This window comes from Cyprinus carpio, chromosome B19 (assembly GCF_018340385.1).
Source record: "Cyprinus carpio isolate SPL01 chromosome B19, ASM1834038v1, whole genome shotgun sequence".
Lineage (NCBI taxonomy): Eukaryota > Metazoa > Chordata > Actinopteri > Cypriniformes > Cyprinidae > Cyprinus > Cyprinus carpio.
The window spans coordinates 17,861,099-17,886,653 of NC_056615.1; the positions used below are offsets into that span (position 1 = coordinate 17,861,099).

The following is a 25,555-nucleotide window of genomic DNA, read 5'->3' on the forward strand; positions in this document are numbered from 1 at the left end:
ACTGTATCTAACTAATACGTGTTATTGAGTGCTTTTGCTCACGGAATAAATTAATAATGGCTGACTGAGAAATCGATTATTTCTGCAGTAGCATCTGAACTGAATACTTCTGCAAACTTTTGCAAGACTGCCAGACTAGGCAGCAAAATAGAAAAGTGCACATTTAATAATACTGGATCATTCTTAAGTCCCACTGGAATCAACCTGGGCCCCAGGAATCATTCCAACCCTTTACCCCACTGACTAATGCCCTGCTCGCATCCACCAAGTCACTGCTCACCAGATCTCACACCAATTGTAATTTACAGAATCAACCACCAGAGTGCAGGGTTACACTGCGTTCGCACCCTGTTCTTCCTCTCCAGCTCTCACAGCTGAGGATTAAACAGTGAAGTTAAGCGGAGTGCGCGCGCCTGCCCTGCTCTTATGTTGAGAGAGGAGACTGCGGGTCGGACTATCCATCACCTTTAACGCTAAACCCGATGGAGCTGCTTATATCACCGTAGATTATTGGGACATGGAATCGGATGGAAAATGAGTCCAGTGCATAAACTGCTCTCAGCACGATCTTAACACTGAGGAACTTTTTTTCTGGCGTCACGTGGGATTTGTTCTAATATTTAAACAGTGGGTAAGTTTTATCCCTTTAATAGCAAAATATTATGACGCGCTGAATTTGATGTTTTACGCATTGATGTAATAACAATTTTACCTCACAGTTCAGTGCATACGAGGCCAAATAAGTACATTTATGGATACATTTTATATCTACAGTAGAAATATTGCTCTGTCAGCAGTGTTTTTGAAAAAAGAAGAAAAAAAAACAGATTTCGGACTTGTATTGTTTGAATCCCATTATGGTACCTCTGATTGTGCGCATAGTAAACGTTACTCTAATATTATCTGTAGCCTAGGCTACTACACAATCGATTACAAGATCGTAAGTGGTTAATCTAATATTTATCATTTTATATATTAAAATAAAAATGATTAAAAATGCGTTCCGTACAAACATCTGAATGAATCTTATCTGTGATTGACTTCAGTTTCTACATTAAAGCCATTCTGATATTTTATATGAAGCTAAAAAGTCTCAAAAACAAACAAAACAAACAAACAAAGAAACAAACAAAACGTTAAAAAGAAACCGCACTGAATGACAGAAATTCTTGAATAAGGAAATGATGCAAGTAGTTTACAATAATATAGCCTGCATTAAAGCGAGTATATTTTGTTTTAAAATATCATTAAAAAACAAAAAAATTTTGTTTCAAAAAACATGCAAAACCTATTCAAAACAATGTCCAGGAAGCATTTTGTTATCATGTGACATCTCTATGCTTAAATTAAATTAGGTATGAGAGCAACCCTAAGGAAACATCCTGAATATTCATGACCCCCCCAAAAAAAAAAAAATTAAATCATATCAAATACAATAAATAAATAAATAATAAATTACTAGATAAAATGATCTATCTATCATCTTGAACCTTCCTTTGTCTTTTTGTTTATTGTCACACACTGGACACTTTGTTTATTTTTACACTTTTCTTACTTTTAAGTAGTCAGAAGTTTTGGTCAGCCCTTGTTAGTAGACTATTTATTCACTGCTTTTGATGATTATTGATGATTCCTTCATTGGACTTATTTAGCTGTGGTTGCCTAGAATAAATTTTCTGTGAAGAGGTGAGAGCTTGTAAAGGTTTTGATGTAATATATATTTATTTACATAATATGGATAGATCTGCATTTGTTTTCCATGTACTTATACCTTAAATTAACATCATGAAAACTAGGCCACTGGTCCACATGAGGCTTTCCAGCACCATGCTGCACACGAGCACTTGATTATTCATCATATTGCAGAAAACTCCATGCTTTCCCGGATTGTTTCAGGACACGCAATGCAAATACACGGGGCACAACAGTACATGTACAGTATTCACATGCACTCACCTCAGTTAACCTGGCCAGGTGCATTAAAATGCTGCACCAAAGTGGGACGCTTAGGATTGCTTACTGTAAGAACTCCTAGGGGTTGCTAGCAATAGTTTTGTCCATCTTGCAGGGCTAGAAGGCTCTGAAGGGTTTCAGCCGGCAGTAACGGCACGTCAGCCTCTTTTATCTAAAAATAACAATAATGATAACAAAAATGTGGCACTCAAATGAAGCTGGGGGCATGAATAATTGAGTAACACACAGAGATACACGTTCTCTGTGGTATGGTCTCAGAGTATTGGGGTCAGCGCTTCGCTCTGTGTTCCAGGGAGTCTCTCCCACGGGGACGACGCTGAGCTCATTCCACATGGTGCCTGACTGAAGAGCAATTTCATTATAAAGCAACGTTATCAGTGTCTCTGACTTAACAAATCACCCTTCTTCTGTTTTAATCAACACACTTATCATGCTCGAACTTGTCTATTCAAAATGATTTCATTCAAATTATTTCAAGGACTGCCGTCCTCCAGAGACTACAGTGTAAAAATGTTTTGTCAGCTAACCTATAAAACGTGCTTCATCTGAACATAACTGGTGAAGTTCAGAAATGTTATTTAATATAACTGAATCAACCATGACACTGCACTGGTGAAAGCATTTTTTAAGGGTCAGATGAGGTAGAAACCTCTTCTTAAGGTAACCGGTGCGCGAACAAACTAAAAGTGGGCCAGTTTTGTTAGATTGGAGATGGTGCACTGATAAAAAAGCACACTCTTGCTCTCAGCCTTTAGGTTTTTGTGATGCCATATTCAAATAAACATAAATATAATAAAATAATAATATATTAAAAACAATATAAAAAAAATAGATATTAAAATAAAATATCTTTTAATGCAATTCATGTTTGGTGATTGTGCATGGAAGTTAGGCACTGCATTCATTTGGACTGTTTGCAAGTTTAACAAGTATGTTTGCTGCAATGTAGAACTACAGAACATTGTTATAATACATTTTGTCTTTGAAAAGTGAAAAGTTAGGATTTTGTCAAATTAGGTCTGTGTTATTGCTGGAAAAGCATGTCATTAATGCTGCATTTTGATTTTTGTGGAAACCATGACGCATTATTTTTCATGGTTCTTTGAACATATTTTTAATTGATATAAATATAAATAGTAAAACATTGATATTTAAAAATTGTATTTATTTGGTGCTCAGGATACATTTTTTTTGTTATTGCGATGCTGATTTTGGTGAAAAGCATGATACATTCATTTTTTTGCAATGTAAAAAGTAATGTAAAAGTTTCTACTGTCACTTTTGATCAATGTAATGCATCCTAGCTAATTAGAAGTATTAGTTTCTTTAAAAAAAAAATCCTACTGTCATGCTTTAACGTTTTAACTAAAAAATTATTATTATTTTTTTCACAGCTTGAACGCGGGAACTTAAAATGAGTAACATCTACGAGTCTGCTGCCACCACGCTGGGCCTCTTCAACAGCCCATGTCTGACAAAAGTGGAGCTCCGTGTGGCCTGTAAAGGAATATCTGACAGAGATGCTCTGTCCAAGCCTGACCCCTGTGTTGTCCTCAAGATGCAGTCCCATGGACAGTGGTTTGAGGTGTGTTTATGTTCGGGTTTTGTTTTCTCTAGCACAAACAGAATGATGGTTTTCATGAAGGAACATCTTATTTTCACCTATGAAAAAACAAAATCTATCACGTGCACTTTTTATAACAGTTTACAATGGATGTTTTCATACATAATTTCAAAGAAACAACTGTTTGTGTATCATACCCTAGATATCTCCTCCGATCACAAACTCCCTTTCCTCACTTTGAAACTGCTACGCATGTAGTGAATTTTTTTGCAAACTTCTGGTGTTATTGTAAGTTTCCAAGCATACTGTACTTCAGTAATAATCCTTTCACAAAAGCTTATCTGGACTGAACAGAAGCTTGTTATATAGTGCATGAGAACTGGCTCTCTTTATTGAACTGTGTGTTTTTCTGCTTGTGTGTATGTCTGTTAGTGTTCTGAGACTGTAGTTTATGCGGTGATGTGAAAGCAATATAAAACAGTGCGTTAGATCACAGAAAGCACTCTGTCACGCTGTCTTGTGCCTCGCTAATAAAGCCAAAGACAAGGACGTGCAGTGCTGCAAAAACTCAAGTGAAGTGGCCTTTTGGTTTTTGCTAGGTATTTGTGAAAGGTTTCAGTTGCAGCACAAAACAGCTGTTTCTGGCATTGCTTGGCACGGTTAAGGGTACAATTCATAATTAATAAGGCAGTGCCATTTGAACTCCAGCTGTGAGCACTGAAGTTAAAAAAAAGTGATGTGTTTGAAATCGTATAAGTGGGTTGAAGGCCAGCAGTAGGAAAATCTCACAAAACCTGTCAAGAAAATGTCCTGCTCATATTTCACTTAAATGGGTAATTATGTTTTTTTTAATGTATATATTTAGAAGACTTTTAGGTTTTTAGAACCATAAAGATGGCTTGCATTTTTCAAGATAATTAAGCGCATTCTTGCTACATTTTTGTCCATCATTGTAAAGCAACCAAAAGTCTCATTTTCATATTTTTGTTACTGTCATATGTCAAAAATATATATATATATTTGAAGGGATACTTCACTCAAAAAAATGACAAATATGTCATAATTTCTGTCATGTTGTTCCAAACCTGTATGAATTTCTTCCTTTTGTGGACTTTTTAAAAATTGTTTTTTAGAAATATTGCATTTTTTGTAAGTACAATGGAAGTCAACAGTAACCAAAATGTTATGCTACAAACATTATTCAAAACTATCCCTTGAAATTGATATGCTACAATTTGATTGTTTTACCAGATTTGATTATTTTACTGATACTATTAGATTTTATTTTATGCTTATTTTATTTAAAAAATAAAAATTTTACTGCTATACAATAAAAATTATTATATATTATGGGAGTAGTGCATTACTGTAATAAGAGAACTGAAGCAATGAAATATAAATGTGCTTAATTATTCTGATAATAATTTCACAGTGCAATAAAAAATCTTAGGCTTAATGCCTTTATGCAAAATGTTGATTTTTTTTTTTCAATTCAAAATTATATATCCCTTTGGCATACACATATGTGATATCACATCATATATCATATCATATAATATAATATCATATCAACTTTGAGGTCAGTAAGCTTTTTTAATGTTTTTGAAAGATGTCTCTTATGCGTACCAAAGCAGTTTAATGTGATGTACTGTATACTGATGGTGTATACATTTATGTACATTTACATGCACTGTATATGAACGTATACATTATATATATATACAAATTTCAGCATTTTCAGAATTTCTGCCAGCCATTACTCCAGTCTTGAGTGTCACATGATTCTTCAGAAATCATTTTAATATGCTAATTTGGATTTTTTTACTTAAGAAACATTCTTATTATTATTAGAGCTGACAACAGTTATGCTGCTTAATTCTGTCATAGAAAGTTCAAAAGAACAGCATTTATTTGAAATACTTTTTTAACAATTTAAAAGTCGTTACTATCACTTTTAAACAATATGTTCTTGCTGAATAAAAGTATTAATGTAATAATCTTACTGACTCCACATTTTGTGTATTTTTTCACAGGCTTCATCAGATTCACTAAATTATTGATGCCACATACTTTGGATTGAGTCTAGTACTATTTTAAAAGGTTTGCTATTATTGTAATGCAACTAATAACCTGTCACAAATTCAGTTTAAGCTTTAAGTACAATAACCCCATTGTTCTGTAGCTCTGTTCAGCTAAGGGTCATTGACATTGCTTTGAGATGAATCTGAATGTGAACTGAATTGATTTAGGATATGAACTGGATTAGGGAAAATCCTTGCCATCATCCAAACAATCAGCCTGTAATAGGACAGGATAGGATGTCATTGATCTCAGGGGAGAATATTTGTGAAGAAATCCTGAAATGTGTATTAAATCAAAACAGCAGGGCTGGAGTGTAACAGTTGCCGTGTTCTGATTGGTTCCAGGTGGACCGGACAGAGGTGATTCGCAGCAGCATCAGTCCGGTTTTCTCCAAAGTCTTCACCGTGGACTACTATTTTGAGGAAGTACAGCGCCTTCGTTTTGAGCTGCATGACATCAGTAGCAACCATAATGGACTCAAAGAGGCTGACTTCCAGGGTGCCATGGAGTGCACACTCGGACAGGTGAATGCACACTTAACAGAAGCGCAGTAGGGAAGATGAAAGCTGGTGAATGGAATGAGTGCGTGAGAGAGAGGATGAGTACATGAGAGGGATTTTTGGATTCAAAAGGGTTGCAGAGAGCTCACTGGAGCAGAAAGGTGCCTGGTGGGCAAAGGGGCTATTACTCCAAACTCTTTTTATCTAGTCTATAATAAAACAAGTCTTCAACCAGCAGTATATAAAGGAACATAAGAGGGTAAAGAAGACTTGAGAAAAGGAGAGTTCCTTTTTTTTGGAAGGATTTTGTTTCCAGCATTTCTTTTCCTCTTCTTTAATTGGTCAAAGTAGAAATTTAATGTTACCATTTAAAATATGTGGATGTGTAAATAGCCTTGTCGGTGAATGTGGTTTACCTTCTACATTAAGCTTTGGCTTAGCTTATTAACTCACTTGAGATAATAGAAAAAATTATTTTGATGCTGTAAAGGTCTCATATTTGATACATGGTTTATGAAAGTGACGTGACATACAGCCAAGTGACCCATACTCAGAATTCGTGCTCTGCATTTAACCCATCCAAAGTGCACACACACACAGCAGTGAACACACACACACCGTGAACACACACCCGGAGCAGTGGGCAGCCATTTACACTGTGGCACCCGGGGAGCAGTTGGGGGTTCGGAGCCTTGCTCAAGGGCACCTCAGTTGTGGTATTGCCGGCCCAAGACTCGAACCCACAACCTTAGGGTTAGGAGTCAAACTCTCTAACCATTAGGCCATGACTTCCCCCTTACGACTTCCCCCTTGACATATGTAGGTCTTTCTATCAGTGAAATTATCCAAAAATTATTTTAAAAACCTTTTGGCTTGTGGATTATCCATGCTCTTCATGAAGTAGAATAACTTTTAATATAATTTCTAATATGTCTGCTTCCTTGTGGCAATGCATATCTTGGTGCTGCCAAATCATTATTCTTATTTTTATTATTATTATCAATTATTTTAACTTTGTTTCATCTTTTGTTTTCATTAAATCTTTAAAACCATTTTTGACTACCTCAAAACATTAAAAGATTCCTTCATAAATAATGCTAAATAATACTAATGAAATCAAATGCATTTATTTCATTGTGATGCATAAAATACCATAAGTCTGATGCCAAATATGTTTTTTTTTTTTTTTAAATAAGAGCACAAAGCAATAAATTAATTTTGATTACACTGAAAGAAAAATGAAAAATGTACTGGTAATTTAACATTGTACGTAACATTTATGAATATTCAAACACAACACAATGTGTAATTTAAAATACAGATAAAACACCAAAATCTATAAGGAGAAGTCTTTCATATTAAGGTTTGTTATGGTTTACAAGTGTGATGTATCTGTTTGCCTCATGTTCACTCCTCTATTTCATAGATTGTATCACAGAGAAAACTGTCCAAAGCTTTACTGAAGCAAGGAAACACAGCTGGAAAATCATCTATCACAGTAAGAACAGGCGTCTCACCCCCAATTAACTCACACTGCAAATGTGTGCTCTTTTGTCATAACCCCAGCGATGACTTCTTTGAAATCACAGGTCACAGCTGAAGAGCTGTCTGGGAATGATGATTATGTGGAGCTCGCCTTCAGTGCCAAGAAACTGGATGACAAGGTGTGACATCTCGATAATTGCTCAACAGGCACTTTGCAACAATATTGAGGCAAACAATAACAGTTGTCTTTATCTGATAAAGGTACTGTTTAATGAGTAGCCAAAATTCTAATGGAGCAATGCATCATCTACTATTTTATTAAAATATACTGCTATTTTTTAATTTTACAAAATGAAGACAGCTTTGAGTCTAAAATACACAGTGGACTATTTAGAAACACAAGAAACGATGTGCATTCAGTTATAGTCTGTAAATGAGAGAAAGTCGGGACAGGCCATTCATTACGCAATAAATGTGCCTGGGATTGATGTATGAATCAATCAAAAATTCATTAAAGCTCAACTGTGTAATTTCTGCACTGCTAGTCCCACCAAATGCAATCACAAAAATAATGATTTTGATTTGCAAAAGAGCTTCCAGAACACTTATGTTTGTAGATGCTGCATTTACATTACAAAAAAGAATAAGTGTGATGCTTTCTATGTTTAGGACTTTTTTAGCAAGTCGGATCCATTTCTGGAAATCTTTAGAGTGAATGATGATGGCACAGCATCACTGGTGCACAGGACAGAGGTGAGAGTGATATTTGCACACAAATGCATATGAAATACATATTTGGAAAAAATGTGTTAACTGGTATTTTTCTGCTTACAGACCATTATGAACAATCTCAGTCCTGTCTGGAAATCATTCAAAGTTTCTTTAAACACACTCTGCAGTGGACACCATGAGCGAGAGTTAAAGGTAAGACAGATATTTTGACTATATGCACTATAAATTTATCATAAACCAAATCCTAACCATTTGCATGCTATAATGATAACTAGAGAGCTATTTCTGACATAAAGCAGTGAATCATCTCTTTGAAAGATATACTGCTCCATATGAGGCTTTTATGTCAGCATAGTTTTTTTTTTTTTTTGCTCTTTATTCTGGTCTCAGCGTGACCATTTGGTCACATTAGATTAGAATCATCTTGGCAGATTTATGTAATGGCAGTCCTATCCATTCTGCCTCACCATTGCAGCTGACATCTTTCATAGTGAGCTAATTACTGAGTGGGTAAATGGAGCCCGGCTGTTTGGAGGGCCCTGACAGTTTTCTGAGAGGAACAGACATGGTGGAACCAACGACAGAAATTGATGTTACTGCCTTTTAGTCCATTCATGCCCATACAGTCATCGTGGGTTGGAGAACTTTCTGTCTTTGGGTCCAGTTGTAAAAAAGAACACTATAGAGCTTTACAGAGAGCAAGACGTCCTGTTATTTTCAAAGATATGACAGATTTGGGATCAGAAAATTAGATTAGACTGTATGTGCTGTGGCATTCAAATCCTTTTAATAAGGTTATTTGGATAGTTGATATGAAATACTTTTGTAAGTTATTTTATAATTATTTTGCATTCAGTATTTTATTAACTAACTTGACTTAATAAAATTAACTAATGAAGTTACAGGCCTTTTAATTTCCTTTAAAGTATACATTGATATTATTTTTAACCTAAAATCTATATGATTATGATGATTAAAAACTATTCATTGACGTGTTATCTAAAATAATAGTAATATTTCTGTATTTAAAGGGATACTCCACCCTAAAATGAAAATTTTGTCATTAATCACTTACCCCCATGTCGTTCCAAACCCGTAAAAGCTCCATTCGTCTTAGGAACACAATTTAAGATATTTTGGATGAAAACCTGGAGGCTTGAGACTGTCCCATAGACTGGCAAATAAATAACAGTGTCAAGGTTTTTTGCATTTTGGGGTGGAGTATCCCTGTAACATAGCAAATGAATTTTTTGTTTTCTTTTGTTTTTTTGATATGTACACTACTGTTCAAAGTTTGGGGTCAGTGATTTTTCTTAATAATTAATATATTAATTCTATTAAGAATTTTTTTTTTAATTAATCACACGTGACATTTACATTTTGTACATTGTTACAAATAATGTATTACAAATAAATACTATTCTTTCAAAACGTTCTATTCATCAAAGAATGCTAAAAAGAATGTCTCACAGTTTCCACAACAATATTAATATATTAATAATAATAGGAAATGCTTCATCTCATATTATAAGGTATAATGGCTTTTTTGCCCTCACAGGAATACATTTCATTTAAAAATATATTAAAATAATTAATATTATACTTGTGAGATTAAATATTAAAATTCAATTGTTAATATGCATTTATTTAACAAAGTATATTTATTGAAATGAAAACACAAACTATTCTGAGCAATTTTTCAAAAACATTTGACCAGGAATAATCTTTCTTTCTTATCAAATATAGAAATTAAACATCTTCAATAATATTATCACAATGATGTGAGTCAGATGCTGTTTTTCATTGTTACTCTATGTTAATACTTTTTATTTCTTTTAAAATACATTAACATTGCCATGAAAATAGCAATATATGCTGGTATGGCAATAAAAACAAGCAAACAAACAACAAGTTACTGTACTGTAAGCAGACTTATATTAATACATTTTTATTAATCTGGAGCACATTAATCGGCGAATACATTTTTATTAATACTTTTTTTTTTCAAACAACTCCAATATTTCAAATTCTAGGTCTTTATTACTTATGAAAGGGTGTTGATACATTGCAGTTGTTCAATGAAACTGCAGCATTGAAATATTTCTTCCATTTATATAGTGTGTGTGTAGTACCACCCTTTAACTACTTTTTAATAGCAATAAGTTTGTGTGTGTGTGTGTGTGTGTGTGTGTGTGTTTGCTTATTCACTCATAAGATCGTATTACTTTCCTTGTCCTTTATTTCTTTCTCTCTGTCTCACACACACATTCAGATCTCAGCACTGCAGGTATAAGATTCTCAGAAGTGGGGATAGGATACCTGTATCGTAATAATATGTCTTTAAAGATGATTCTCTTTGTATTCTCATAAGGGCACAGAGTTTAGATGAGATTTAGTCTTCACACCACCCTAAAATTCTGTGCAAAAGCTGTTTGGAAGTAAAGCCTTTCTAAAACGTTCACATACTGTGCAGGTGACATTTCAGAGAAAGTGAAAGATACGGGCCAAGAAAGAGACAAAGAGAGCAAAATGAAGAGCTGATGTCTGAATATGTTTAGTTGAGAGCTTAATCGCTTGAACAGCTCAATGTTGGCATTTTACTTTGCTGCTCTCAGCTTCACTTGAAAATAACCACCACTTACAGCAAATTAACTAATGCTTTAAATGCTTGGAAACAAGCCACTTTGAATTAAGCCTTTGGCAATTATACTAAGTGGCCGAATGAGCAGTTGTGCAACATGTTCATTTAAAGCTGGTTAAAAGACATTTTCAATCTAAAATACTCAAAATATTAGTCCAAATATTTGTAGGTGATGTTGGACAGTCAAGGACATCTATAGTCAGACAGATGGGAAAACAGTTATTTAAGGTGACATGTCTCTGAATAAACATGAACTGGTTTGTTTAATATTCATGACTTCTTTACACTCAATGCACCACGGACAGCAATGTCTCTGCAGTGAAAACGCACACTGAATTCAGATTCACAAAGTTATGGAGCCACTGCAGTTTGGCTGCAGTGACAAGGCAGTTAAACCTTCATGTTATGTTGTGAGCTCACAATCACTCTGCTGTTTTTTTGGGGAAAAATTCTCTGTTTTTTCAACCATATCTGAGCCCCATCTGTTGTATAGCATGATACAATTGCATAAACCCATTTATGCAAATTATGTCATAACATTTTTCTAGAAGGAGAGAAGTCATCTTTATTTATATAGCGCTTTAAACAAAAAAGATTGCGTCAAAGCAACTGAACAACATTAATTAGGAAAGCAGTGTGTCAATAATGCAAAATGACAGTTATAGGCAGTTCATCATTGAATTCAGTGATGCCATCATGCAGCTCAGTTCAGTTTAAATAGTATCTGTGCAATAATTTGCAATCAAGTCAACGATATCGCTGTAAATGAAGTGTCCCCAACTAAGCAAGCCAGAGTTGACAACGGCAAGGAACCAAAACTCTATCAGTGACAGAAAAAAACCTTGGGAGAAACCAGGCTCAGTTGGGGGCCAGTTCTCCTCTGGCCAGACGAAACCAGCTGTTCAATTCCAGGCTGCAGCAAAGTCAGATTGTGCAGAAGAATCATCTGTTTCCTGTGGTCTTGTCCTGGTGGTCGTCTGAGACAAGGTCTTTACAGGGGATCTGTCTCTGGGGCTCTAGTCCTGGTCTCCGCTGTCCGAGAAAAGAGTTATTGAACGTACAGTCGTGATTTAACTTACATATGTGAGTTATGTTTTATTTGTCATCGTGGTAAACAATGTGTTTATGCAGATTTTGATATGGCCATTTATCATTTAAGCACTTTATGAAATCTTTGAAAATATTGATAGAACTGGCCCAAAAGCAACAAAAACTGTGCAATTATCATTTTAAATCTAGTTAGGAAAACTTTGAGTGCATGTACATGCAGTTTTCTCAGTGTATGTTTTTTTAAAATCATTCAAAATAAACTGGGAACCATTATAGTTTGGTTTGACTTACTCATTGTTCATATAATTAAAGATACATATTCACAACATATTAAAGTCAATCAATAAAATATAAAAGATTTACAAAATAATGTTTAATTTTATGAGCTTATTTTTATTTTTTTAATTAAATTATTATAATTTTTTTTTTTTTGCTATTTTTTTTTTTTGCTATTTTTTTTTCACATCCATTTTTTGGGGATGTTTCCCAACTTTACAGAGAAGAGAAGCAGGTGTGAGTTTTGCATGTTGAGTTATTGCTGGTTCTCGCTTCTACAGCTGAAAAGTCAACCACAGCATCTCTGTATTAATATTTTAAATGGCCTTCAAATTTTGATTACCACCCGCTTATGTCTCGGCATCAATGATTCATTAGCAGCAATGCTACAGTGTGATTTCTTCCTGCCACTCCTGCCACACACCCACTTTCACAATGACACATATACACACACGCTCCAGCATACAGATGAGAGTGTTAAATCTTTAAATCAACAACATGTTGTTATGATAACAAGATGACCTGCTGCAGTTCGTCTTTACATTTGTATGACTAGTAAATGCCTTCACAATCCTTTATCGCTTCTTGAAACTTTAGACTCCTCAGCTTGTTCCAGATTCAGCAGCGATTCAGCAGCTAGATAAAAGATCTTCTAAATGAAGGACTCCCTGTAGCAAGAAAAGCTGATGCCGTTTTCATTTTGCCTGCTCTTGTGGCATTACTAATTATTTCAGTGCTTGGTATTTGGACACGTGTTCACGTGTTCATTGTGTTTAAAGTAATAACAAATGTATTTATATCATGCTGTTGGCAAAATAGTTTTTTTCCTTTATCAGTCTAACTAATCTTAAACTAAAACCAGAAAATAAAATTGCTGATATGGTAAGAAAAACAAACTTGTTTAATTTTTGCAGGTGCATCATAAACAGAATTATTGCATGAGTTTTTGTATGTACTGTATGTTTCCGTTTGTATACGTGTGTGTGAGTGTATGTATGTATGTATGTGTGTATAAGACAATATGACCTTTAGTACTGCTATAGAAATCTACTTAGCACAGGATATTTATCACAGTTCTTTAGGGACTGAAGTCTCACACCTTCATGCGCAAAGCTAAAATAATTCACGGATTTATTTACTGCATTAAGCATGTGGGTCAGTATATTAGAGATGTAGGATAATGATGGTTTAGTGTGTCAAAAGGCAATTATTATGTTTTCATTTATTGGGCTGTATCATAAACATATAAAGTTTTAATGTCTTTTTTCTTGTTGTAGTGTACAGTATGGGACTGGGATTCAAATGGCAAACATGACTTCATAGGAGAATTTCAAACCACTTTCAAGGAGATGAAGGCGGCCATGGATGGAAAGCAGGTGAACACACACACACACACAGTCAGAAAACACCCTGCTTCCAAACACAAAGTACTCTTGTCAAAATGAAAATAGAAATCAGTTTAATAAAATTCAGTGGTTTACTTTTGTGATTGCTCACCCATTGCATTAGCAAGAAGCAATACTAAGATTCAAGACTCTTGGGGGGGGGGGCATCTAAGAAGGGCAAAGACATTATAACATTTTTGAAGTGCTGAATATATCCTGAAGCACATGGAGCTGAGTAAGAGCAATAGCATACATACTTCATAACTCCAGCTTATGGATATGTGCAAAGAAGAAAGCCTTCATTAATAAAACCTCATATCACATCTTGACTGGCGAACGGCTGTGGAAATTCAAATAAGATTCTGTGGCCTGATGAGGCCAAAATTTAACCTTTGAGTCTTAATTCTAAGCACATGAAGCCTTTGTAAAAATTTCAGCGTTCTGATCTATTGTCACCATGGGCACAATATTACCTGCAGGGAGACAGAGAGAATAATTAGTGTTACTGTACGGAGCAGGAGTGAACGGATACACAAAGGGATAAACTAAGAAGAAAGAAAAAGCAGCAACTAGAAAGCGTATGTGAGAAAGAGAGTGATGTGTATTTGTGCTGTGTCAGATGGATGACTGCAGTGGCTTGTTTTGACAGTTTAGGGCACTGAAGTGATGAACTGGGTGACTGAGGCACCAGCCATGATGTCTTCTGTTAAGTAAACTCTGCTATGCTCTTATATACACTACTGGTCACAGGTTAGGGTTGGTAAAATTGTCTTATGCCATCAAGGCTGCATTTATTTGCTCAAAAAATACAGTAAAAAGGTAATATTGTGAAATATTATTACAGTTTATATATATATATATATATATATATATATATATATATATATATATATATATATATATATATATATATATATATATATATATATATAAATGTAATTTAAAATGATAATTTATCCTGTGATGGCAAAGCTGAATTTTCACCAGCCATTACTCCAGTCTTTAGAGTGATTCTTCAGAAATTATTTTAATACGCTGATCTGGTGCTCAAGAAACTATTATTATCAATGTTGAAACCTACATGGTATTGTGCCACTTGTACCACTTAATATGTTTGTGAAAATTATATATTTTTAACATATTTATATAAATAGAAAGTTCAAAAGAATTATATTTATTTCAAGTAAAAAAAAATATTTGATTCACACAAAACCAGTAAGCCAAGCATTATATATAGCAGAGTTCTAGAATTATACAAATATATGTTGCTTCAAAAAGGACACAATTGGTAAATCAATTCGGTTACATTTTGTATCAGTAGAAGCAAATTTCTACATCCATCTAGTGGGTTATGTTTAGGTGTCCACATACTTCCACATGGCCATATTGAGTATACACACACACACACACACACACAGTGTTACTGGGCTGCATACACTCTTCTGCATCAGTCTATAGCATCTGAAGGAATTCACTCGGTTCCGTTGCTTCTCTCATTTGAAATCTATTACTGGCTGTATAGATTAGTAGTCATTGTGTTGCTTTAAATTCCATTAACTTCATATTCACCATCATCCCCTTGAATGCTCAGAGGAGCAAAGTCCACAGGCTTCAAAATACGCTTCCCGTTGCATTTGTTAATCAGTGGAATACCTCGTCTGTCAGCTCACGCTGATTGCATTGCTAGCGGGTTTCACAACAGGTGCTTCATTTTCAGCGGGAAACTCGGATGCTTTCAGTCTCTCGCGTGCTCTTCAAGACCTGATTTCAGATCTTTAGAACAAGCTGAGATAATTGCGCATGCATCGTAAATCACAAATTTGAGGCAGATCTTTGGATTGTTGACATCACTAAGATATTGTATTTACACTAGAAATGTAAAACGAATAAAGAACTGTTTGGCTTGGATAGACACATCTGTTTTTGTACTGACAGGAGAAACTACAAACTGTTCTTGGCCAAAAGGTGACTTATCAACACTGACATGCTTGTGAAAGTCTCGCCTGCACCGCCAGCTTACAGCCAATCACTTTCACATTTTCTGAAAGGCTCGACTGCAGCCACTATGTTATACTGAGTCTGTCATTGTGCCTCTCAGCCTGTGGGCATCTTCCTCTCATACAGATACATCACAAGCCAGCCTCAGATGAAATATCTGCAAGGCTGCAAGCCCAAGCAATTCATCTTGTTCAATGGAGTTCAGTACAGAGCTGAATGAATGGCGCAGTGCTGAACTGTTTTCTTACCATTGTACATTTAACATGTTTCATACAGATCCAGTGGGAGTGTATTAATCCTAAGTACCAAGTGAAGAAGAAGAATTACAGAAATTCTGGAATGGTAATTCTTACTCTGTGCAAGGTGAGGACTCCCGACACTTTATGTCTAATCATGTCTAATGTTTGTGTGTGTGTGTGCATATTTAAAAAAACAAATTGTTGGATTGTTGGTCTCTAATAAATGGGTTGGATATGGTTACTTTCTGTCATGTAAATCAAGTGTAATAGTTGACTTCTATGGGTGCTGTGGAGTGATATTTACAGTAGCTACTGTAGGTGAACAGGTATGTTGTATGATGGTTACTGTATTTTTGTACACCTGAAATGATCTGTTAACCAGTCTGTATCCAGGACCAAAACTATCAGTTTAATAAGTGTTATTTTATCTCTGGTTCAGATCATTAAGATGCACTCTTTCCTGGATTACATCATGGGGGGATGTCAAATTCAGTTCACAGTAAGTAGATTTGGAAGACATTTATCTTAATCTTTTAGCTCAAACGAACTCCGCTGATAGCAAGAGTCAATATAGCCTGGATCTTGTAAATTGTGTTCCGGTGGTTTAGTTTCTAGCTGCATGTCTTTAATGTTTATACATCATGTATTCTTTGAATCAAATTTCTGTAATTATTTACTCATTTCAATTTTATTCCAAATCCTAAGACTTTCTTTCTTGTGTTGAACACTAAAGTGAAATTTTGAAGAATTGTATTGCTTGTTCTTTTCCATGAAGTTACAATTAACAGAGACTGAAACTTTAAAGGGATAATTCACTCAAAAATGAAAATTCTGCCATTAATTCTTACCCTCATGTCATTTCAAACCCGTAACAGCAATGCAACTATCACGTTCAAGGCCCAGAAAGGTAGTAAGGACATCGATAAAATAGTCCACGTGACATCAGTGGTTCACCATTAAGAAAACTATAATAATGACTTTATTCAACAATTTCTTCTCTTCCGCATCCGTCTCCACTGCACATTCACGAAAGTATCACAAATGCATGTGCGTGATGCTGCTGATGTCGTGGTACTGTAGTGAGTGTGCATCGAAGTCTGACACAGAAGAAAAAATTTGTTGAATAAAGTCATTATTTTTGTTTTCTTTGTGTACAAAAAATATTCTCATTGCTTCGCAAAATTGAAGTTGAACCACTGATGTCACATGGACTATTTTAAATAGTCCTACCTTTTGGGGCCTTGAACGTGTCAGTTGCGTGGCTGTCTATGGAGGGTCAGAAAGCTCTAGAATTTCATCAAAAATATCTTAGTTTGTGTTCTGAAGATGAAACGTCTCATGAGTTTGGAACGACATGAGAGTGAGTTATTAATGACAGAATTTTCATTTTTGGGTGAACTATTCCTTTAAAGTTTGTAGCAATGTCCAATTCATGAATGATTTATTAATTTGGATTCAGATCTTTTCAATGAATCATTTTACTCAGTTCACAAAACCATTCTGAATGAATCAGGATCATTGAAATCCAATCATCATACAGGTTTGGAACAACATGAGGGTTAGTAAATAATGCCAAATTTTAATTTTTGGGTGAACTATCATTTTAACAGGTGGCGATTGATTTCACAGCCTCAAACGGCGACCCTCGAAACAGCTGCTCCCTCCACTACATCCACCCTTACCAGCCCAACGAGTACCTCAAAGCGCTGATCGCTGTTGGGGAGATCTGCCAGGACTACGATAGGTGACCCACCAATCAATCCCTCAATCAGTCAGCCAGTCAACCAATAAATCAGTTAATCAATCATGCAACCAGTCAAGCAAACAGTCAATCCTTTAATTTTGCCAAATGAAATTTAATGGGCTTACTAACAGAGCTAGTCCATCACAAAATGTTTACACCAGATATTTTCTCTGTACAGGCAATTAACCAAACATTCCAACCAATTAATCAGTCAATTATACATTGCACCAATTAATCAGGGATTCAGTCTTATGACTGCCAGCGCCTGTAGGATGCAGAGCTGTCATGTCAAGGATTGTCTTTCTACACTTCAATCACTCTCTCGCTCCAAGACGTCACTTAAGCTCAGAGTCAATTATATTTGACCCCTCACAATGTCACATCCCTGCTCACCTCATTGCTCATCTCTGGGGCTCAGTGTGCGCTCATTAATCCTTTCTGCTTCTGATCTGTTTCCAGCGACAAAATGTTTCCCGCTTTTGGCTTTGGAGCCCAAATCCCACCAGATTTCAAAGTAAGTTCATTATTTTTATATGTTTTTAGTTATACTTTTTTATATGTTTTGTGTAATTTTGCAGTAAGAAAGAAAAGTTGTCATTAAAAAAAAAAGAAAATTAGTCCAAATTAGTCAAAGTAATAAAAATTACTACTTTTTTAATGTGATTGTAGTTTTCATTCGACTGTTATCTATTGCATACTTAAAAGTTGAAATGACTTTAAATTTACTTAAAGATCAAATATTTAAGTAATCCCTTTTAATATTCTTTTTTTAAAGAACACTAAGATTTTTAAAATAATTTGATTTTCTTTTTTTATTTATTGATTGATTTAATTGACTTAGCTAAGACTGACTAAACAGACTAAGTTTGTAAATTTGTAAGACGCCCAGAAGTTTTATGAAATATTATTATTATTATTGTTATTATTATTTGATTGACTCATCTAAGATTTAACAGACTGAATTCGTAGCTTGATTTTAAGACCACAAGACATTTCACATACAGTACAGTAAATTGCCATGGAAACCAGAGTGTTCTGAATCTCTCACAGTTACCTGACAGGAGATTTCTGAATAATTCATGAACTGCTGATGCCCTTTTACAATAATCACCTCATCATTCCTGCTAATCTATGCCAATCACTCAAAATCAGGTCATCTGATTGGTTGCCATGTTACAATCAGAGGCCACGGCCGCAGTGTGGTTGGATGTAACTCTAAGAATGCATTTTAGTTGATGCAGTCCGAGCCACAGGGAAGCTCCATGTTTTATGCATGATTTTATCCCTTGCATTGGCTGCAATAACTCTGAATATAAATGAACCATAAAAACTTATGAATAAAATAAAGAAATGAAATGTTTTAGTTCTTCCAGTACATTATATGAAGCTTAATATCATAATCTAATATCACCAGAGTTCAAAGTTTAAATCAATTGAGCCTTTTCCTCTGTGCCATTTGAAAAAGGAATTTGTTTCTAAAAGGGGTGGACTCAGTCTGCCACCACTGCCACTGATCTTTCAGTTTTTGTCACTCAGCTGTGACTTCTTTCCCTCCTCAATACAGGTTTCTCATGATTTTGCTGTCAATTTTGATGAGGACAATCCAGAATGTGCTGGTGAGTCATCAAAGTGTACATAACTTTGTGCCTTTACAAACATTTTTTATTTTCCTTTTCAAAATGGAAGTTCAATGGAATCCAGTGCATTCCTACTATATTAGTCAAACATCTCCCACACACACTCAATGACAAACAGAAGATGTTAGGTTTTTAAACTTTTTAACGAATGCTCATACATTTAAACGAGGCTGTGCTCTGCTTTTAATGAATAAACAAGCCCTCTATATAACCTCTATGCATCTCTGAGGTCAAAGGTCATGTTTTAATCTGACATTTTCAGGTCAGTAAATGTAAATGACCAGCATTGAAAAGAAATGGGTAATATGACATCCCTTCAGTGTCACATTACAAAACAGATAATTGGTCAATGCATAAAATTAAATAAAACACATCTAAACCTGTTTAAGCCTTGTTTTTAGATAATACTTTATACTTTATAATACTTAATAATTTAAAAAAGAAAAAATTATACCACATTGACAAATTTTGTTTTAAACAAAAAATAAATTACAAAATTTAGTGAGGTTAAAAATGAACTTAAAGATGTTTGAAAACAAGTGAGTGTATTGACCTGTGCGGCTCTGTGTGTTTTGCAGGTATACAAGGTGTTGTTGAGGCTTATCAGAACTGCCTCCCGAAAATCCAGTTGTATGGTCCCACTAATATTGCTCCCATCATCCAGAAAGTTGCCGACTCTGCCTCCGAGGAGATGCACACCAAAGAGGCCATGGTTAGTGAGAGAGAGAGGGAGAGAGAGAGAGAGAGAACACCTTTAATTAGACTGAGGAGCTCAGTTTCTGCACAGCACCACATTGACTCCACCTGCTTTACTGCTGTTGCCTTTTTATAAAAGCAACCCAAATTGCTGATGTGTATAGAATAGAAAACATGCTTTGGAAGAGCACAGCAAAATTATTACTTAATCAGTATTTTTTTCTTATTTTCTCATTTAATATTAAAACATCCTTTTAACATGAATGCACTTGAGAAGCCAAACTGCATTAGATTGCAAGGGTTGCAAACAATTTATTTGAGCTACATTTAAAAAAATAAATAAATACGGTTGAAAGTTAGTCAGCTAAATTTGTTTATTTACATGTAGCTAAAATAAATTGATTGCAACCGCTTACCTTTAAAACAATTTAGTAAATCCAATGAATCATTTTTTTCAGTTAAGGCTTGTTCTCAAAAAATAGTTTATTTACTTATTTGGTCAATAAAAAGTGATATTGTGAAATATAACAATTTACTGTTAAGTAACTTTTTATTTCAATATATTTTAAAAAGGATATTTTAAAATGCAAAATCTAAATTTTCAGCAGCCATAACTCTAGTCTTAAGTGTCTAATGTGCTTTGGGTGCTCAAGAAGCGTTTCTTATTTTTATCAATATATTATCGATGTTTATCAATTGAAAATATTGATATAATTGATATATATATAATATATGATATAATTGAATTCTATTTCAATCAAATACTGTTCAATAAACTTGCAATTCATTAAAGAATCCTAAAAAAAATTCAAAGTTTCCATGTTAAGCAACGTTGATAATAAAAGACATTACTATTAGTTGAGCATAGTATTAATTTTGTTACAGAATTACAGAAAACACTTCAAAATATATACAGTATTCAAACAGAAAATGGTTATTTTAAATTGTAATAATATTCCACAATATTACAATTTTACTGTATTTTTGACCAAATAAAGTACAGCCTTGGTGAGCATATAGGAGACTTCTTTCAATAACTTTGAAAATATTAATCTAATTTTATTTCTTACCCAATTGGCCAATATAGTGTGGTGTATGCTGAAAATAAAGCAAGAAACCGTTTGTTGGTTATAATTGGGCTTTGAGTCTCAATTTTATAATGTTCTTTCACATTTTATTCATCTCATTCATTAGGAATACTTCATACTGCTAATCCTGACAGATGGAGTGATCACAGATATGGCAGATACACGGGAGGCCATCGTCCACGCCTCTCACCTGCCCATGTCCGTCATCATTGTCGGCATAGGCAGCGCAGATTTCAGTGACATGCAGATGCTGGACGGTGATGATGGAATCCTCCGCTCTCCTAAAGGAGAACCCGTCCTGAGGGACATTGTGCAATTTGTGCCCTTCCGCAACTTCAAACATGTGAGTAAAAAACAGCATCTTGTAGTAAATAATAAAAAGTTTCTTCACATTTGAATTCATTTGAAAAGAATCCTGTCAGGATCTGTTGAAACCTTGAACATAGAAAGCAAAACCTGAATTACTAACAAGTTGAAGCTTAATGAACAGATGTGTCTAATGAAGAGAAATGCTTCATGCCTGTTTGGTGATTTAAGAAACTGTACGGTAACTCTGGTCAGGGCATAGTCACGAAACCAAACTACAAGAGATTGCCGTACATCTGAAGGCATCCGGGTTTCTTTTCATCTCTCTCCTCTCTCAGGTCAGTGCGTTGCTCTCACAGCTGTCTCTCTGAGCTCCAGTAACAAGCATCTGGGCGCTGGAACAGAGGGAAGGAAAACATCAAAGCTCTTAGATTTTTCAGGCCTGTGTTTAGTTTAATTAAGGAGCGTGAAATCATTCATGTAGAACAGTCTTCATTATGAAAGCATTTTTTAAGAGACGTTAGGCATATTCTGTCCTGCTTTAACCCAGCAATATTCCTGCCTCTGAAGCTGAGTTCATGCAAAGTTCAGTTTTTTTTCCATTTTGGGTTAAAATGAGACAAAATTGCCTTTTTTTTAAAAAAATAATCTCATGAAACAAAGCCTGGTGTATTATTATTATTATTATTATTATTATTATTATTATCATTATCATAAATATTAATTTAGTCATTTATAAATTATTTATTGTAAATGTAAAAATGGCAGCTGTGAGAAGAAAAATGGAACACATTGGCAGCAACACATGGGAGAGAAATGATTCATAATTAATTTCAATATAGTAACATTAGATTGCAACTCAGCTAACAGTGCTAACTTTTTATGGCCCAGACAAATATACAGTAAATAATTAGTTTTTCACAATGCTAAAAGTTTTTCACAAATTTTTTACTTTTTTTTTTCTTTTTGTGATCATTTTAAAATAATTATTATGATTTCTTCTTGGACAAATCTCTGCGTTCGTTTCTTCAGATTCTTTAATGGTTATGTTTATGTTTTCTCAGTTGTTATGTAACTGCTGATGTAGTTATGCTTATTTAAATCTTCAGGTTTTTCATTTGATTTATTGAACCTTTTGTCCAATGCTTCTTGTGCAATAAACTCCAGAGAAGGGCTTTGTTTTGCTTTTTTCGTCACAGTCTGGAAGACGGCTGTAAGGAAACCTGCTACCTCAGGTCAACTTCTGCAATATCACACAATTCATAAATATAGCGCAACTCTGAAGGTGTGAAGTTGGCTGTCCGATACGAATGCTTTGGCGAGAAACCGAGCGTGTGTATGTGTGTGCAGGTGTTTATTTTTAGCTCTGTCCTGCTGGGTTTTCTCTGGTCTACCTCCATCAGTTTTGCGGACGGAGTGAAACAGGAGTGACACCTCTCCTGTATCACCTACTCAAGCACAAGAGAGTGTGAGATTTCATCTATATTCCTTTCTCTCATCCTTCCCTCCGTCTTTTCTTCCACACAGGCCTCTCCTGCAGCGTTGGCTAAAAGTGTGCTGGCTGAGGTTCCCAATCAAGTGGTGGATTACTACAATGGAAAAGGCATCAAGCCCAAATGCCTGTCGAACTTTGAGTCTTCCAGAGCGTTCAGTCCCTGAGCTACACACTGCCATATTCGTCTTAACTCAAGATATCTTCACTGATCATTTCAGAGCTTGCTGTATCAGTATCGGAATCGACAAGCAGGTCCATCCTTGTTGTTGTTTTTTTCACTCAGGTTTCCAATAGCATTGGGCAGTAATGTCCTTAGCTGTCCATATTTTTTACACAGTTGTTAGTTATATTAAAGGTGCACTCAGTCATTTTTTGTCTTGGTTACCCTGGCTAATATGGTCTTTGACCTAAAGTCTCCTTTAGCGTCTTCATTAGAAGGCCCACCTCCCATGCTAAAAACACTGGTTTGAATCCTGCTTGGAGCAAGAATGAGGAGAGTAGAACCAGAGGGGTTATATTGGTGCCGTGACCCGGATGATTTTAAACATTTTTAGAAAGTATTATGTGTAAAATGTGGTTGAAATCACTGAATGCACCTTTAACATAACAATGGGATAGATTCCTTTCATTGCAACCAAACCAATCTGCCAGCACCTTTTAATCTGCCATCACCTACTCTGTGTAAATAGAAGGAAAGCTGAAAGAATGAAAACTTCAGTTGGACTGTCTTCCTTTAGATTCAGATGCCAGACTGATTCCAAGTTGCATTTGTTCATAAGCGTTGGCTTTTGTTACCTTTTGTTTTATTGACATTATTTACTTTTATTTTTGGTGGACCTGCTATAAAAGGGCTATATAGTCCAATATAGCATAAAAATTCCAATGCATAATAGTTTAGAAGGCAAGTGATTATCAGATATTGGCCAGTGCATGACCAATGCTCAGTTAGTAAACACTGTTAGTCCTATAATCCAAAGTGCAACAATTTTATTGATTTATTTAATTTACCTGCATAAAGTTTGTGGTTGGTAAGAATTTCCCAAACTTTTGAACAGTAGTGTATTTATTTTAAAACGTGTTTTTTATGTGAGGCCTTTATGACTTACAATTGTTACATACAATTAAGTGTGTTGTATATAGCTCTATAAACAAATGCATATTTATTTGAAAGCATGTGGAATGGATTCTGTGAATACAGTACTTACAGTATTTAGGCATTGTTTTGTTTGTGCTTTTCTACAGGTTTCTTTATTCATTTTGCAGAATTTCTTAACCTAATCTAAGTCATTTCAGATATTTGGAAATTGTAGATGTGTGTTTCTGGTGCTGTCTTAGACACATTTCTCATTTCCTTTTACACATTTCTTTCTTTCCTTCTTCCCTCTGTTTGGAGCGTGTGTGTATGTATGCTTGCTTACTACCAAAACCAGGACTGTATTTTGCATGTTGCCAATAAAAAAGGTTTTTCCCACTTTTGTTGCTTATTTTTTTTGATACTCTTGTTCACTGGATGCACTTGCACAGCACACATACAGGTCTCTCAAACCCAGTAATATCGATCCAGAGTTTCTTTAATGCTATAATACTGTAATTCACTAAATGAAAAATTATGAGGCAAGCTTGAGTGTAAAAACTCTTTAACAGGCATCAAAAGACCTTGAGAAATGGAGTCCTGCATGGAGGCGTGATCGACTCTTTGAGTCAGAGGAATCTTTCAAGTCTAAACACACAAACATGCACACAGTCTTTCAACTAGCTCCATCATGTATAATTAAACACTCAGATCACCAGAACAAGATTAGGGGTTAACAGGAGAAAGAGAGATCATGTCCTTTATCATATACAACAGGTCCATTTGTCAAAGATTCAGCAGATTATTTAGTGTTAGTGATTTTGCAGATAATTTCTCATTCAAAACAACAGCAGGGAATGAAATCTGAAGTCGAATGTCTTTCACAAGCACACAGTATTGCTAGGGGACTCCCATTAGATCTCCATTTCATGAATATAGTGTGTGTGTGTTGTGCATGTTAATTTTTCAGGCGGTTTTGAGGCTGTGTACCACTATATACACTCAGATTCAAATTCATCCAGCCTTATAAATGTCCAAAATCTGTGTGGTCAGTTTGACCTGGTGTCTGGAAGGGAACATCAACTGCTGCTAAAATATGTACATATGTAATGCTCCTCAGACCACTGAGCGTGAACATCACTGGCAGCGGGCTGGACAACATGTGAGATTGGATGAGGGAGATAGCAGGAAGAGTAAGGAAACTGGCAGGTCAAAGGAAAACATAACTGGCAGGTTGTAGGAAGAAGCAGCTGGCAGGGTTGAATTAGCTGGCAGCATGATGGAAGTAGCAGCTGGCAAGACAAGGGGAGCAGCTGAATTGGGGTTTAGGGCTCAATCTGCAGCGGTTCTGAGGTCTTCAAGGAAAACCCATGGAAGGCCAGAGCATCACTGAGGTCCTCCTCAAATCCCTCACCCTCCTGATCTTACATTCACCTCCTCCAGCTCCACCTCCACTGTCTTTTCTGCATCTCGGTTTATAATTTCAAGTGTATGAGGTTGTCAATCCTGGCAGATTTCTACACAAATAATGTTGGTTAAATGAGAGTAAAACTATTTTCTTGCTGCACTGTGAGTGTCTGGTAGAGATTAG

The 25,555-nt window shown here is 35.2% G+C and overlaps 1 protein-coding gene across 1 annotated transcript; it reads left to right on the top strand.

The window, feature by feature from the left end:
* The first annotated feature begins 399 nt into the window (after positions 1–399).
* Positions 400–24,367, top strand: LOC109111808 (copine-4-like). The gene is made up of 16 exons (XM_019124799.2): positions 400–631; positions 3,369–3,559; positions 5,965–6,144; positions 7,547–7,618; positions 7,710–7,784; positions 8,275–8,358; positions 8,440–8,529; positions 13,582–13,680; positions 15,964–16,050; positions 16,366–16,425; positions 17,537–17,670; positions 18,130–18,184; positions 19,235–19,286; positions 19,886–20,019; positions 21,198–21,434; positions 22,925–24,367. The coding sequence occupies exons 2-16, from the start codon at positions 3,389–3,391 to the stop codon at positions 23,054–23,056; spliced, it is 1,662 nt and encodes a 553-aa protein (XP_018980344.2). The 5' UTR covers positions 400–631; positions 3,369–3,388; the 3' UTR covers positions 23,057–24,367.
* The last annotated feature ends 1,188 nt before the right edge of the window (positions 24,368–25,555 follow it).